The 15,053-nt window shown below is 46.1% G+C and overlaps 1 protein-coding gene across 4 annotated transcripts in view; it reads right to left on the bottom strand.

Moving 5' to 3' along the window:
* Nucleotides 1–13,508, bottom strand: part of Kirrel3 (kirre like nephrin family adhesion molecule 3) — a 555,026-nt gene extending 541,518 nt beyond the window's left edge. For 3 of the 4 annotated variants that reach the window (XM_028776179.1, XM_028776175.1, XM_028776176.1), the window contains exon 1: nucleotides 13,053–13,481. Coding sequence is in view for 3 of the 4 variants with exons in the window: in XM_028776175.1 (XP_028632008.1) it covers nucleotides 13,053–13,107 (55 nt within the window). In the remaining variant the exon portion in view is untranslated. Of the gene's footprint in view, nucleotides 1–13,052 lie in introns of all 4 variants that reach the window. The other variant, XM_028776178.1, reaches the window with a different exon arrangement.
* Nucleotides 13,509–15,053: the final 1,545 nt, after the last annotated feature.

Raw genomic sequence — 15,053 nt, 5'->3', positions numbered from 1 at the left:
CCCTCCCCTCCCCCTTCTCTCTCTCTCTCTCTCTCTCTCTCTCTCTCTCTCTCTCTCTCTCTCTCTCTCTCTCTCTCTCTCTTGTATGTGTGTGTGTATGAGGGGAGGGGAGGATGTTAAGGTACAGCTTGCTGGGCCAAACCCAAGAGTCTATGATTTAGAAGGTCTGAGTCCTGAGAACTCTTTCTTCTACCCACCGGATGCTGCTACGGGTAAACCAGCTGACTTGCAGCCTACATGTTGACAAGTACTGTAATAGAGAGGCTGGGAGCCCTAAGAAGGCTGTAATATTCGCCTGGCATATCCAAGAGTGTCCAGCCAAAATCACATACGTTAAGTTTGTATCTACAAGTAGAGGAATATGTGACCACACCACCAGATCCCTTTTTCTCTGAGCAAAGCTAATAGATTTCACATCAGTTCAAAAAAAAAATCAATAACAGGGGAGAAAAGGATAATCTATAATCTAACTAAAACCTAAATAAATAACAGTAGAAAACTTTTAAACATTTTCCTTGGCATGAATTTGGTTATTGATCTTAGAATGTCTTCTGAGGCTGGGAAAGAAATGTAGGGTTTTGTATTATTTTAGCAGGCGACCAAGAGAAAAGGGTGATATAGATTTCTGAATGGTATTTGATTCTAACTCAAAATGTTATTATTATTATTATTTTTGCCTATAATGCATGAATTTCTATCTGTGAATTTTTCTGCCCTGGTTTGGTGAAGAGAATCCAAATCAAAGCTCAAACCTGGAAAGGGGGCACTTGTGTGGGTTTGGAGCCCAGGCAACCACTGGCTGACAGTGCAGCTCGGATATCATCTGTGTGGCCCAGGGAAAGGCTCAGGCTGCAGGATAAAAAGTCGGAATTTGATATCTTCCACGCCAACATCTATCTGCCATGCATTCTTTCTCCGATTCTATCTTAAAGATGCTTTTAAACTTTCAAGGACCTTCCGTGTTTCACTAGTTTATCATAAGTGTCCATCTTAAGCCAATATTATGATTTTAAGCATAGCCTAGGCAGATATGTGCCATCTTCCAAAGAGATTTCAAACTCCAGGTAAGCTGTCTGCTGAAGCCAAAGCGAGGAGAATCGTAAGCTGAACGACATTCAGGCTCGCCTGCGTTCCAAGACTCTCTCTCTCTCTTTTTTAAACTTCTTCTTAATGACCATTATTAATCATTTCAGAACCATGTAGTCTCCTGGCATTTTTACTATTCCAGACTTGATGAGAGAGAGAGAGAGAGAGAGAGAAGGGAGGGAGGGAGGGAGGGGGAGAGAGGGAGGGTTGGTTTTGATGTTCTAAAATGCCTTTTAGTGTAGAATAGGGCCATTCTCACAAAAAACAGCAAACAGGAGCCTACCCTCTCCCGGGGCCAAACAGAGCTTAATTAAAAAAAAATTATTGAAGGGAAGTTAGAGGGGAGGTATGTATGATAGATTTTTAAAATAAATGAACATTTTGGTTTTCTAAACGTTAAACTAAACTGGAACTGGCTGGTGGAGGGAGAGAGGGACAACCGCTTGAAATGCTCCTCACATTTGTCCTCAGCTTTTTGTGCCAGGGAAGAAGTTTCCTTCCATGTTCTCAGCATTTCCTATCCAGTGTAGACCTTACAGAGGAGAATCACAGGCCACGCTAGGCTGCTTGGCTCACAGACACTCACACAGCTGCCAAAGCACCATCGTGACTGATACTCTTTCCAACAGCCTGGAAGAAAGGGCTCTAGAGGTCTTCTATCCTGCCACTTGCCAGCCTTGGTTGTTGTCATTAGCAAATGGGTATAGCCATCCCTGCTTCTCTTGGTTGCCATGGGGCTAAGTCGGAGAATGTATGCAAGGCTCAAGAAAGGACCTGATCCCGAGACCTCAAGGACACCTTTCCACTGCTGGTCCAGTTGATTCAGCTTTGGGGAATATAAAAATACCAGACTGCAGCATCCCAAGGTCTCTACTGCTCTAGCTCATTTCCTACTGCTCCCCCTTTCCCAGTCTACCTTCAGGGTATCATTACAGTGAATCTTAATTTAGAAAGGGTGCCTAATATTTTCATCAGATTCTAAAACTATATACTAGGAATAAAATGGTCTGTGTCCCAGATTAAGGCTTTGACTTTTTTTTTTTTTTTTTTTTTTTACACATAAACCTTTCTGTTTTGACATAAGGTGCTTAGATGTTTTTTTGCCATTCACCAGTTTACCTACCTGTTCACTGAAGACTATCTTTTCTCTAACTCTGCTGCCTCCTATGGCTGGGAACAGCAGCTGTAAAGACATTTGAGCAGGTAGCAGCTCACCTTATTGCAGTGAAAACAGCAATGGGCTATGTTGGTGAGTCAGGTGAGGAAAGCGGCTTGGGTTTAGGGAAAGCTCACAGAAAATTCCACTAACAACCTAAATCAACAGAATGCTCACATGACATCCGATGACTTTGGGCAACATCAGTGACCAGTTCTACCGGCCACTTGGGTCATGCAGACCAGGCAAAATTGTGGTATATCCTTGACAATGGTCCCATCCTTCCTTCATTCCATCTCTACAACTTCAGTTGACGATGCGTGGACTAACTTGTTGGGGGGGGAGGTGCAGGGTGAGGAGCGGCGCTCAGGGACAAGCTGGCACATTGGAGGTTAATAGAAAGAACAATGGTAAGGAGTTGTGGGGCCACCAACACTCCCTTACCCTCTGTCCTGCAGTGCACCTGCTTCTAGCACCCAGCATTGACATTTTGTTCCCTCGCTTGGAAGGACACCCTATTAAACAGATGAAATTGGTAGTGAGTTTCCTCTACTGGTGCCGTTCGAATTTAGTATCTCTTCCCAGAGATGAAAACAGAATTCACCTCAACAACCTGCTCCGGACACCCGGGATAAGACAACTCCCTTGAAGCATGGAAACAGCCCACCCACACTGATTGGATGTGAAGCAGTTGGCACCGTGGAGAAGGGTAGAGGGTAGAGGACTGATAGAGTGTATGTGGCTCAGGGAAGGCGAAGCTTCTGTGGCTAGCCCCCGATTAGGGAGGATTGAAATTCAATACATTCAGGAGAAGCCCTCACTGCAGAAAAATGCTGGTGAACCGAAATTGCTCGCTCCGCTTTGTGCGGCTCTTCCAGGCCCCTTTGATCATTATTAATTGAACCCACATAGCTCTAGCCTTTCTGTGTAGGATTTCCTCTGAACATTCTACTTTCACTACCCGGTGGGCTCCAGAAAGCAGAGGCCAGCCTCTCCCAGGGAGGGAAAGCTGTGGCTACTTCTTCATCCGCACCCCTTCTGGGTGGGTTGGGTTGGCGGGAGGGCCCAGCTTCAGGCCGCCCTGCTGTGTCTTAAACCACTGGGCATCCATCCCTCTGTAGCTTACTCTGGGCTCACTCCTGGCTTTGCAAGCGCGGCTGCTGCCACCATCAGGCTGACTTCGGGACTGCAATCGTCAAGGTATGTCTGATTTCCCCAAACAGTTTTGCTAACTCCCATCTCCGCAGTTGACTCTCTTAAAGGCTCAGCACCCTGTGTAAGAAAATGGCTCCAGAAGCGAGCTTCCCTAAGAGCTGCAGTTCAACGCAAACATGGTGTGAACCCCAGCATTTACAACCGAGGCATAGGAAAGTGCAAGTCCCTCAATATAGGGAACTTAGCCACTGGGGATTAAGTGGTGGTTTGTCCTTAGTCATCAGGGCGGCCAGGCAACAGAGGATGAGAGCCTTCTTGTATAGCACTTGGATGCATACTTAACTTTCTGTCCCCTGACTGCTTACTTACCCAGAGAGTCAACTAAACCCCAGTGTGACTCCGAAGCTGTCATAGCTCCCAGCATTGCCAAGGGTGACAGGTGGACTGTCACACTGCACCAGAGTGAAGTCACCTGTGACATTTGCAGGTGACTGACAGAAATGGGCACTGACATGCATTGGAGAACAGAAGGGCACGATGGTTTCTTGCTGAAGCCCAGGAAGTGAGTGGCTTGCCAGGGGATGTTTCTCTTGGCAGCATCCCTGGTGACTTGTGAGCATCCAAGGCCTTCCTTGGAGAAATAGCTTTAAATAAACTTTAAGCATCCCGGGGACTCTAGCTTGGGTACCTCAACATCCTTATGTGCACTGACATGACAGGTTCTGTTTTCCTTGGCCTTTTCATTAGCCCTTATATTTCGTCTGATAGTTTTGCATTTATTCATAGACTTCTAGGTACCCAACAGTAGGCTAGACACTAACGTGATAAAAAAAAAATAGGATATTTTAACCAGCTGATTATGAAAAAAAAAATCCCTCACCTCCTTGATTTACAGATACCTAAAGGTGGAAAGGGGAGTGGAGAAGAGAACAAAGGAATTACATGAGTAACTTCTTGATTACATTTCAACCCTGCCACTTCCCAGGGACCAGTGGCCTGGAAACCTTGAGCCTTTTGGGTTAAGGCGAATTTCAGAAATATGTCTGGGATCATAAAGAAATGGGACTACAAGTCTGGGTTACCTTCTGAAGGTCAACTCTGGGACTGAACTCCTTGATCTTTCTAAGGAACAGCTAAAATCCCCCTTTTATGCTTGGACTAGGATAATTACCATGAATTATAAGAATGAGCAGGGAATGTAGCTTAGTAGGAGAGCATTTTCATACTGAGGCCCTGGATTCTATCTACAGTTCTGAGAGGTGTGGTAGTGGTGGTGGTGGTGGTGGGGATTAGGGATGAGAACAAGGTTTCCCTCCTTCCCTTCATCTGATCTTCTCATGCATAGTTTATGTTGATGATTTGAAGCAGCCAGAAGCAACCAGCTTCTTCAAGAAGCACCAACCCACACAAAACAAGACTGGAAAGAACTTTAGTCAGACATCAGCTTTCTAGGGGTCTGACAGCATCCAACCTTCCTCCATTGCTATTGTGATAAAATGGGGTGATATTTGTGCAAATTCTGGGCTATATTTCTGAGGATTTGCATAGATCCTAATTATCATAGCCACCATTACTCAAACAGAGCTATCGTTACTACTATTATCTTCAACAATGGCCAAAAGAATTTGCTAGGTACCAAAGAGATCTAGAATGCATGATCTACCTACTAGAAGAACTATCCAAAACGACCCAGTTGTTGCTAAGAGATAGAATCCTGGAACACTCTCATGTCCTTTCTTACCAGTTGGCTTCCTGCCTTGCTGATGATCCCAAATTCTTCTCTGAAAACGCTCACAAGAGAGTCTTGCTCAACAGGCAAGCCTCAGGCAAGACATTCAGATATCTACACCTTTAGAAATGCCACTGGGTACTTCTTGTAGGACATTTGGGGGTTTTGTCCTGACACTGAGTTTCCTGCCAGCTGCCATCAGTTCCTGAAGGGAATAGGCCATAGAAGACATGGGTAAATCTGAGGACACACATTCTCTGCTCCTGAACGGTTTCCTTGGCACGGGAGACTTGTGAAGCACTTCTGACATCTGACTAGGGCCATCTAAGGTGTTGTTACCTTGTTTTCCTCAAAGCCTTCTTCTTGAGAACAAGAAAGACATTGCCAGCAAAATACCCCCCGCCCCGGGCAGCTTATCTTCTTCCTCCCTTCTGACTTATTGTTCCTCCTCAATGTTGTGTTTCCTCTGTCTTGGAATCCTTCAGGGGTCTTCAGAAAGAGTTAAATCCCATTCCTCATACCCTCCAACCATCCATGGTGGAGATATCCTCAGCATGTCATGCCTCTGGTGCCTTGAGCTCTCTTCAACACCCCTTATCTGCCTTCCCTTGGGAGGGGAGACCAACAGTTAACTAGGTTCCCCATTGCTATTCTACTGCCCACTTTCCCATATCTGAACATACCAGCCATAAAGAAGGATGAGCTGGAAAGAGGAAAGTGTACTTCCACTCAATTCTACAAGTTTCCCGCCTCAGGGAAGTACAGGGAATACCAAGAATAACAAGTGAATCCCCACAGCTATGATATGGAGAGGACAGCAGATGCTAAGCTACTAACCATCTTTTTAAGATACTGACTTCATCCTATCAATCCATCCTTAAAAGATGTATCATGTTATTCACAACCATGAGCCAGCCAGCTCTGCCCTCCCCAAGGCTCCTCTCTCATTTCAAACACATCCATTCTAGGCTCTGCTGCGGAGTCTGCCATATTCTCTTCAGTCTTCCTGTTGGTGCACACTCCCAGGTACAGCTTGGACTACTTGCTTCATGCTTTACCCAGAGCACACCTATATATCTTGTGAGAGCAAGCATATGTAACATCTTCTCTGGACATCCTTTTTGGATGCCCTGGTCTGTCTCTCATCATTCTATATAGCCTTTGTGGAAGTGTTACCTTCCTGTCCTCACCTATCTCCACAGCAGTCTCTGACGTCACACCTACCACACAGTAGGCTTGAAATAAGTGCTACCTGAATGGTCCAACGGCTGACCTTCTGATCACAGAGTACCATTTGCTCATGAAACAAGGAGCAATCAACTTTGTCCCCTGAGACATCAGACCCTATGGAACTTCTGAGGGAAAATTTGAAAGGGTAAAAGCCATGTGTGTTTGCCCTCCTATTTTCAATTCCCATGATGTCAGTGTCAGTTGAGAAGAATCTAAACATGAAACAGCCATCCAGTGCTTTTCCTCAAGGGAGCAAACCACCTAGACTATTCAGCTTGATGTGTCTAAGATGGACTCATGTGAAATCTAGTGGTTTTAGTTTTAACCATTGAAATCACAGAATTGGGCAAATTCGCTTGACCTTGACAATAAGACACAGACAGACAGGTCTGTGTGCACATGTGGAATGGTACAGGAAGGCATGTAAAGACTTCTAAGTTGCCAAAAGAAACCTCCCAGGGTATGTGGGAAGTGTCTGTGACCAGCCTTAGCTAGTATTCCCAGGAAGGAGTTGGATGATTGTTTACCTCCCACTCAGTAGAACCCACATGGGCCCCAACAAAAGAACTATGTAAGGCACAGGATCCACCCATGCTGGCCACTATGCCAAGGCCTAAGCTTGTTACCAAGTATACCCAGAGAAGGCTGACATTTATTTAATCCTCATAGTGGTGTTGACTGTGTACTCACTGAAACACTGTATGCTTGCCGAAGATATTTGTTTCCAAGTAGCTTATGCTAAATTGCCGTGATATAAAGGAAACACTTATCCAATATTGACATTTACTGACTTCTGGAAGTATACCGCCAGAATACTCACTCATTACCTCTGGGAGGGGAGAAGGGGGCAATGCTAAGCATGGTGTTTGAAGCTAAGCTCTGAAAAGCAGGAAGTGGATCAAAGTGCATTTTTGTGTCTTCACTAAGCCTTCCTGTGACCTTTCTCTCTATAGCACAGAGTGGGTTTGGAAGGGTGTCTGTGTGTGAGGTCAAAGCTCTGTCATGCTCTGTACTAAAGCTCTGGTAGAAAGCAGAGCACATCTTCCCTTGTGTGCCTGGGAGAGAAGCATTTTAATGATCTAGAAGTATCTATAGTCTCACTTGATGTACATACCTAACTGGGTAAATTCTGATTTCCCCTCAGGAGAAGAAAATGCCACACAGTGACATATGGAATAGTGCTATGTGCCAGTGAAGTCGGCTCACACTTCATTCCTTGAACTGGAAATAAAGCCCTCTTCTATTTGCAATGTAAGTGAATCAATGAGAACCCAGGCACAGGGCACTGGCTGGTATGAGGCTCCTCTCTCACTTATAGATAGCATTGATGGCTCACTAAACTCCAGGCAGTGGTCAGCTCCCAGCACAGCAGTCCCCGCGGAATCCTGGGGCTCTAAGAATTCTGGGGTGTTCATTGGCCTCGGAAAAAAAAAAAAGCTGGGGCTGTAAGAATAAGCTGAAGTGAGGATTGGAGCCATGGTGAATCAAGCATAGGTAAAGGTATGTTCATGATTTCACCTAACTCCTCTTCTGTTGGGTTAGAACATGGCTAGAAACAGGCGTGCGTCACCTTCAGGGCCTCTCTGCCTCTTGATTGACCCCGATTTTAAAGACGTCGGAATTTTTTTCCACCTAGAAATCATCTTAGCATCTTCCAGTGCTAAGAGCTGCCTGCAGCTGAGATCCTACACTTGCCCACCTCACTCCTCCCACCATTCCCATCTCCATTAAGACCTTAAAACAAGTATGCTTGGCCCTTCTCTCAACTTCTCCATCAAAGGCAATTTTATTTTTTTTCTCGCTCCTGTTTCCAAAACAGTTTATCTTTTTTATCTCCTTGGAAGAAAAGTACTCCACAAATCAAAGGTATCATTAGTATTGTTATTATTTTGCTATTGAAATCTCTTGAATTCACTCTGGATTATTCATGTGCTTTTTTTGGGTTTGCAATATAATACTGCCTAAGTCACCCCTACTGGGCTAAACAAAAATGAAAAATTGCATCTTCAGGCCTAATCCATGGCTCCACCCCATCTCCTGCTGGTCCTGGCTTCCACCAACAGAGGCACACATACAAGCAAGGCTGCTCCTTGGTACAATGCCTAGCTCACTGCTGCTATGCTCTGAGCCAGATCCTCCTTCCTGTACCCATGGCATCCTCTCAGTGCTCAGAGGTTGATCCCCTCAACACACACCCCAGTGGCCCTGGGGAGCGTCTTTTCTTTCCTCAGTAGATCTGAGGGTTCCCTGTTGGGCAGCAACCACTGAAGCCACCCCCATCTCCTACAGACAGGTCCCATTTCCCCACCCAGATGGTTTATTAAAGAAGCAGTCCCACTTGGCAGTAGTGCTCTGACCTTTCAAGATAAAAGAAGTGATTCTTCCTCTTCTAGATGCCATGCCACTGAAGCACCGGCAGTAGGGAGGCTCATACTCATTGCTTGTTCATCTTTCATTCTGGGTGAAGACAAGTACTCCTTGAGTTAAGTGCCCCTAGAGTTAAGTACTCCTAGAGTTAAGTACCCCTAGAGTTAAGTACCCCTAGAGTTAAGTACCCCTAGAGTTGATCGCTCACAGTTTATTTTTCTGATTCTCCTCTGAACTGAACCTCTTTTCTCTACACTTCATTTTGGGGGGCCCTATCTGACATGTTTGTGCTCTTACTCAAACTCCTCTTCGTCCCTTCTTTCCCCATGTGAGCTCTTAGCAAATTTGAGCTTCTTGCAGTTGCTTCTCTCCTCCCATGCTTTTTGCTTCCCTTATGGCTCCTGCACCAGGGCAGCTCTCCTCACCCAGTCTCTTCACCCTCTATCTGATGCTTTTTTTTGTTTCCTTGGAGATTCAAGTTGTCTTATAACTCTGCCATCCAATGGCTACCTGGTTCTTCTTTTGATGTGTCCTGATCATCATGAGAGCATCTATTAAAGAGGTAGATCCCAGACAGATCTTACGGTAGGGGATGCTACTCACAGGTAAAATGTGAGTTTATTTTTACTCCAAATGTTCGGAACAGCAAGAAGCATAGACAAAGCAAACATGCATTCTGGGTAGGGCAGAGTCAGAATCCTGTGAACATCCCATCACTGGACAGGACAAGACCCTCTGGGAATGCAAAGTGGAATGCCAGTACACAGAGAAAACACTCTTTCCTGAGCATGTGTAGTAGAAGCCACCATGTCTGTACCACTGAACATTGCCCAAACTGTCTCAGAACCAAAGATGCAAGAGAAGCAGGGAGTCTTCAGTCCTGCTGAGACCCTATTCCTTCAAAGTCACCTAAGATGTGTATGTGCAGGGTAGACGGAATGAGGTTGGAAGATTAAGGAGGGCATAGAAGGAAATAGCTGTGGTGAACTGAAATAATAAAGGGAAAAAATGTAGCAAGTTCTAAGTTTATGGATGACAAGGGAATCAGTTCTTCTTCACCCCGGGGCAGAACATACCGGTTCTCTGTGGGAGGCAAATTGTGCTGTGACATTATCTTTCTCTATACAAAGCATGGCCATCCTGACAGCTGAGGGGAGAGGCATCCCCAGCAAGAGAGAAACTCTTGAACAGCATATGCTGGCAGCTCTCCATGCCATATCAGGAACCAAACCCAGAGACACTGGCAGGGCCGGAACAGGGGACTGTCCCTTAGCCTTTCTACTGTTACCTTATGAAAGAAAGAAATAGGTGATCTCAGTCTACGTTAGCAGTCCAAACTTTAGAAGAGGCAGGACGTTACTGACATCAACTGTTATCCTCTGCCGTCTCTCAAGGGTTGCGGAATAAACTAAAGGTGAATCAGTCAAAAATTCAGGAGGGCAAAGATGATTGAGATACAGGAATTTACCCACATGCTAATGAAAATATCACAACACTGGGGTGCTCTGGGTTCTGGGAAAAAGATTATGAGAGTTACTTTCTCAGAACTCCAAGAAGACGCACATCCCCACTGGGAGAAGTGCTGGGTAGCAGATGGCCATGTCATCAGCATGCCATATACAGTCCTAATGAGACCCCTGGCTCCTTGTTCTCTCTGAGTGAAGGATTGTCCTGACCCTTTATACATTTCTGAGGGAAAGCATCCAGAGGGTTCAGTGTATAGAAGGCAGAGTTCAGGTGAGTGGTTCTGTGGGTTTCTGTGTAGAGGGCGTGTTCATTGTGGTTGCAACCTCACTCCTTGGTTAGGAAATCGCAGTGGGGGCCCTCTCCCCCTAGAATCCTGTGGGCTAGTCCTTCCATGTCCTGTTGAAGGTAGACCTGCTGTATCTAATAATTTAAGCAATGCATGACAGTAGGTACAATGTGGTACTAGGCTACACACCACACACACACACACACACACACACACACACACACACACACACAGAATCTTCTGGTAGAATTTACAGTACTCCATACAACACCCATATTTTTAACGTGAATTAAGGCCAGAGGGTAAACATGATTGACACCAAGCCCTGAGAACTGAATCTCATCCCTAGAAACTACACAGTGGAAGGAGACAACTAACTCTGCAAGTTGTCTTCTGACCTTCACGTATGCATGTTTGCATCCACCCTCTTGAGAGCAGGCACCCAAAAATAAGTAGATAAACGTAATATATATTTAAGCTTTCAGGAATCAAGTAAAAAGATCTTACTATCACATTGCAGTGAACCAATCAAAAGTCTTCCCTCTTAACTGTACGGTGGTGTTCCTACACTCATGACTTCTGGCATTCAGAGCAGGAAGCTTAGATTGCCTGTCTCTGCTCCGTTCTCAAGAGACTTTCCGAGGCTGCTTTGGAATTCTATGGGCTATACATATACATCCATGGTTGGACATTGTAAACCAAGTTGAGAACACCAAGAATATGGAGATGATCCAGATTTCATGGGGCTGTGGTTTCTTTCTACTGCCCTCAGGGTAAAGAATGGACAGAAGAGAGAGCATTTACCCTCAGTAGGTAAACATTTAAAGATTCATATGAGGCAGTCAAGAGGTAGCTTGATACTGAGAATGGAACAAGCACAGGGGCAAACGCATTCTATACTGATTCAATCAGGCAGAGAGGCACATAGAAACCTATAGGCTGTTCATACCAATCTGAGAAAGTACTGACCAAGCTTCCAAAATTACAAAAGACATGGTTCTCATGCAAGTGTATGTGTGTGTGTGTGTGTGTGTGTGTGTGTGTGTTGGAAGGTCCTCTTCTTTTCTCAAAAATTCTACAGGAAACTTCCCAAGTGACTTAGTTAAGAGGCAAACAAGAATGTGTGTGAGGAGTGGGCATATTCAAGTGTGCACACGTCCCGTTGGTAGTCAGGATTATGGGTTGGTTCTTATTCATCTGGTGTGAAGTTTTGTGCAAAGGCTGTTTGTTTGCCTTCATGTTGCTGAAGGGAGTCCTGGGGAGATGCACACACCCATATGAATATGTGTATATGTGTATGTGTGTGTGTGTGTGCACGAGGGCACACTCATTATAAATCTGATAGACACACTTTATACATACTTCTAAGGGGAAGGGGGTCCCTCGAGTTTAATCAAGAGTGATAACTGCAAAGTTTGAACTCCATGGATAAGCGGGGAAATCTACAGTGACAACAGGGACCAGGGAAAGAGAGAAGGAAGCCTGGTTTTATATATATTTGGCTTCTCCTGAGAAGAGAAGCCAGGGACACACACTGTTTGCTTGCAAAGGCAGCCACCCATGGTGATGTTCTGCTTTCTCAAAAACTTTTACCTTGCCTTTAATCAACAGATGGACCTCCTCTGCTGTGGATTTTCCTGAGAGTCCTGTCCCTCCCAAGAGCCATGCAGGCAGGCACACATGCTGCCTCAGATGGCAGAGGTGGTATTGGCATCCCAAAAGAGTGGGAAGGAACGGGTTTACTTTGTCCCTTCAGTCTCAATTCCACAGGTGACTGTTGATGCCTTTAGCTAAGTAGGCGCTTAGTTCTCCCTCCACCATGACCAACCCCATGACTCTCAGTGGCAAGGAGCCCAGAGGTAGCAAAGTTCTTTCTGGAGAGTCCACCTGCTAGGCTGCAGAAAGGAAGCAATCAGCACCAGGGGCGAAATTCCATTTCGTACACCTAATCCAGTGCTTGGTAGGATTCAGAATTCAGCCTTGCTCAGGGAAACCGGCGACATTCAATGTAACTCTTTACAAGCTTTCTTTTCCCTAGTCACTGTAAATCCCCGCCTCAGTACGTTCCTTAATCGCATCCCTTTCTGCAACTGTGCAGACCTCGCACATTTGCTTTAAACACACCCGGGCAAGTTAGACCTTATTGAAGCTGAAATCACCACCTACGCCAGGCTCCCCTTTTCCTACCTGGCTATGAAGGCGAGCAGGCACCCAGAAGTTCCGCATGGCCTGGCCACACGGATACTACCTAATTAATATACCGGGTGCATAAAGAACTTACATGCATCGGAGAGTTTGAGTTGGACATGGACAAGAGAGACGAGAAAGTGCAGGCTTCCTTGTTCTCCCAGCCCCTTCCTTCCGAAGGGAAACCTACAGTACCATTTTGTTACATTTGCAAACGTAAAGAAGCGACGCTACTAACTGCCGCTGGGCCGGCACCCGCACCAGAGACCCGCAGCCAGCGCGAGTTCCCGAGCCTGCCCACCTCTCAGCCCTCAGCCTCCCGCGCCCTCCTCCTCCTCCTCCTCCGCCGCCGCCGACTTTGCTCCAACTCCGGCGCGCCGGGTTCCTACCTTGACTGAAGAGGAAGAAGCAGAGGAAGAGCAAATCCAGCTGGAAAGGTCTCATTCCTCAGCGCGCGGGCAGCCGGCGGGGCAACTTGGGCGTACAGTTAGTTTCTCTTCAAGCGCGGCGGCTGGGCTCGCGGTGCTCAGCCTCCGCCGCCGGTCCTCCAAGGTTCGCGCCGACCATCTATCTGTCAGCGGGTCTGTCCCTCCTCTGGTCCGCTTAGGTCTCGTTGTGTCTCCGTGTATCGGCAGGCAGCCGAAACCAAATGCTTGTTTTCAGCCGCCTCGGGAAGCCGGGATCCTCAGCAATGTCCCCACTCGGAGCAGATCCATTCTCTGGCTCTTGGCATCCCAGGCACACGGCTTCCTCTGGCGGGCTCCTCCCACAGCGAGCGAACGAGCTAGCGAGCGGGCGAGCGAGCAAGCGAGTGACGAGTGACAGAAGGGCTCCTTTCACAGAAGCTGGGGCGGGGGGAAGAGGGAGGGGAAACAGGTCATAATTAAAGAGGAAACACTTGGAAAGGGGAAAGCTTTGCAAAACGGGAGGGTTGCAGAAAAGCTGTGCTTCCCATCTTTTCCCTAAACAGGGAGATATTCTGCTTTTGTTACCATGATTGACCAGAACGCATAGTGAGCACGGAGCGGAGCTGTGACTTTTTGTTCACACGATGTAATGTTGTTAAACGGGAGTGAAGTTACCGATGATTAGACTCGTGCACATGCATCAAAATGTGCCTGCCTTGCTGTTGCACTAGGGACTGACTACTGGGCTAAAAGGGAGTAGGGAGAGGCCAGGAGAGGTGCATCATTCCCCAGAAACGACTTGACCAATGTGTATAGCCAAGGCTAGGGAGTTGAAGAGAAGAGCACAAGCAGGCTTTGCGTTTGGAGGACTTTCCTGGTGTGTGTGTGTGTGTGTGTGTGTGTGTGTGTGTGTGTGTGTGTGATGTGGTGGTGATGGTGGTGGTGATTTGTGTCTATGTGTGTGTGTGGGTGTGTGTGTGGAGTGGTGGGGGGATGGAGTTGATAAGCCCTGGGTGTTTGGATCTTAGTTTGCTTGCACTGCTCCTAGAGAACAAAATGCAGGAGTAAGAGCAAACGCAGGCAGGTTTGTGACACATACCTATTTATTATTATTATCCCGGTCTGTGTCTCTCCTAACAAGGACAGGCAGCAGTCTGTCTTTGCATTTGAGCCTCTCTTCTCTAATGAGCACTCCGTCACTCTAAGGATGCCTTTTCTCCAAAAGGTGCTGTGAGTGTGATTGCCAAGGAGAGGCCAAGGTCACAAGCAACAATTCCTTAAGAACCTGCAAGTCTTGCACCTGTCATGAAATCCAGACTCAAATCAAACTCCGTTTCCTCCAGGATATCAACATGAATTTATCTAGGTCTATTTACTTGATGCACATTTAGGTATGCCATGGAGGGAAGTAAAACTGACCCTGCCTCCAGGAGCTTGTGATCCAAAGTGGAAGTTGAGTGAACACAAGACACGAACTCTAAGTATCTTACAAAGCAACACATAAAAATATGCAGTGTTATATAGAGTGGGCAAAGGAGGACTGAGGGGAGAGACGGGGGAAATGAAAGATGCTCTCTCAATGTGCACCATTCAACATTCAATTACAAAATCAATCATTACTTTCTGCAGTCTTTGGACCTTAGGGAGTCCTTTTAGGGATCTCTTACCCTTCCAAGAGTATTACAGATATGGGGGCTTTGCTGATTGCAAGGCACATTCCAACTCTGAGTTTCCACGTGGATGTAAACAAAAAAATATATATCTTAGAATTTATGAACAACAAGGAAGCAGGAACACATGCTTAAGTGTGAACTGGTAGAAGCCGACACCTGGCAGTGACATCAAAAATCTATAAATTAGTAGGTGTATGCTTAGTTGACTTTTCCATTCTTAACATAATAGTTTGTTTAACTACATCTCTTAGAGGCTGTTAAACCTAGCAAAGGGAAATCTATAAGAAAGCTGGTGCGTGTGTGTGTGTGT

Source organism: Grammomys surdaster, unplaced genomic scaffold (assembly GCF_004785775.1).
Source record: "Grammomys surdaster isolate TR1022 unplaced genomic scaffold, NIH_TR_1.0 266, whole genome shotgun sequence".
Classification (NCBI taxonomy): Eukaryota; Metazoa; Chordata; class Mammalia; order Rodentia; family Muridae; genus Grammomys; species Grammomys surdaster.
Note: the sequence above shows the minus strand (reverse complement) of the source record. Positions and strands in the feature narration are given on the sequence as shown.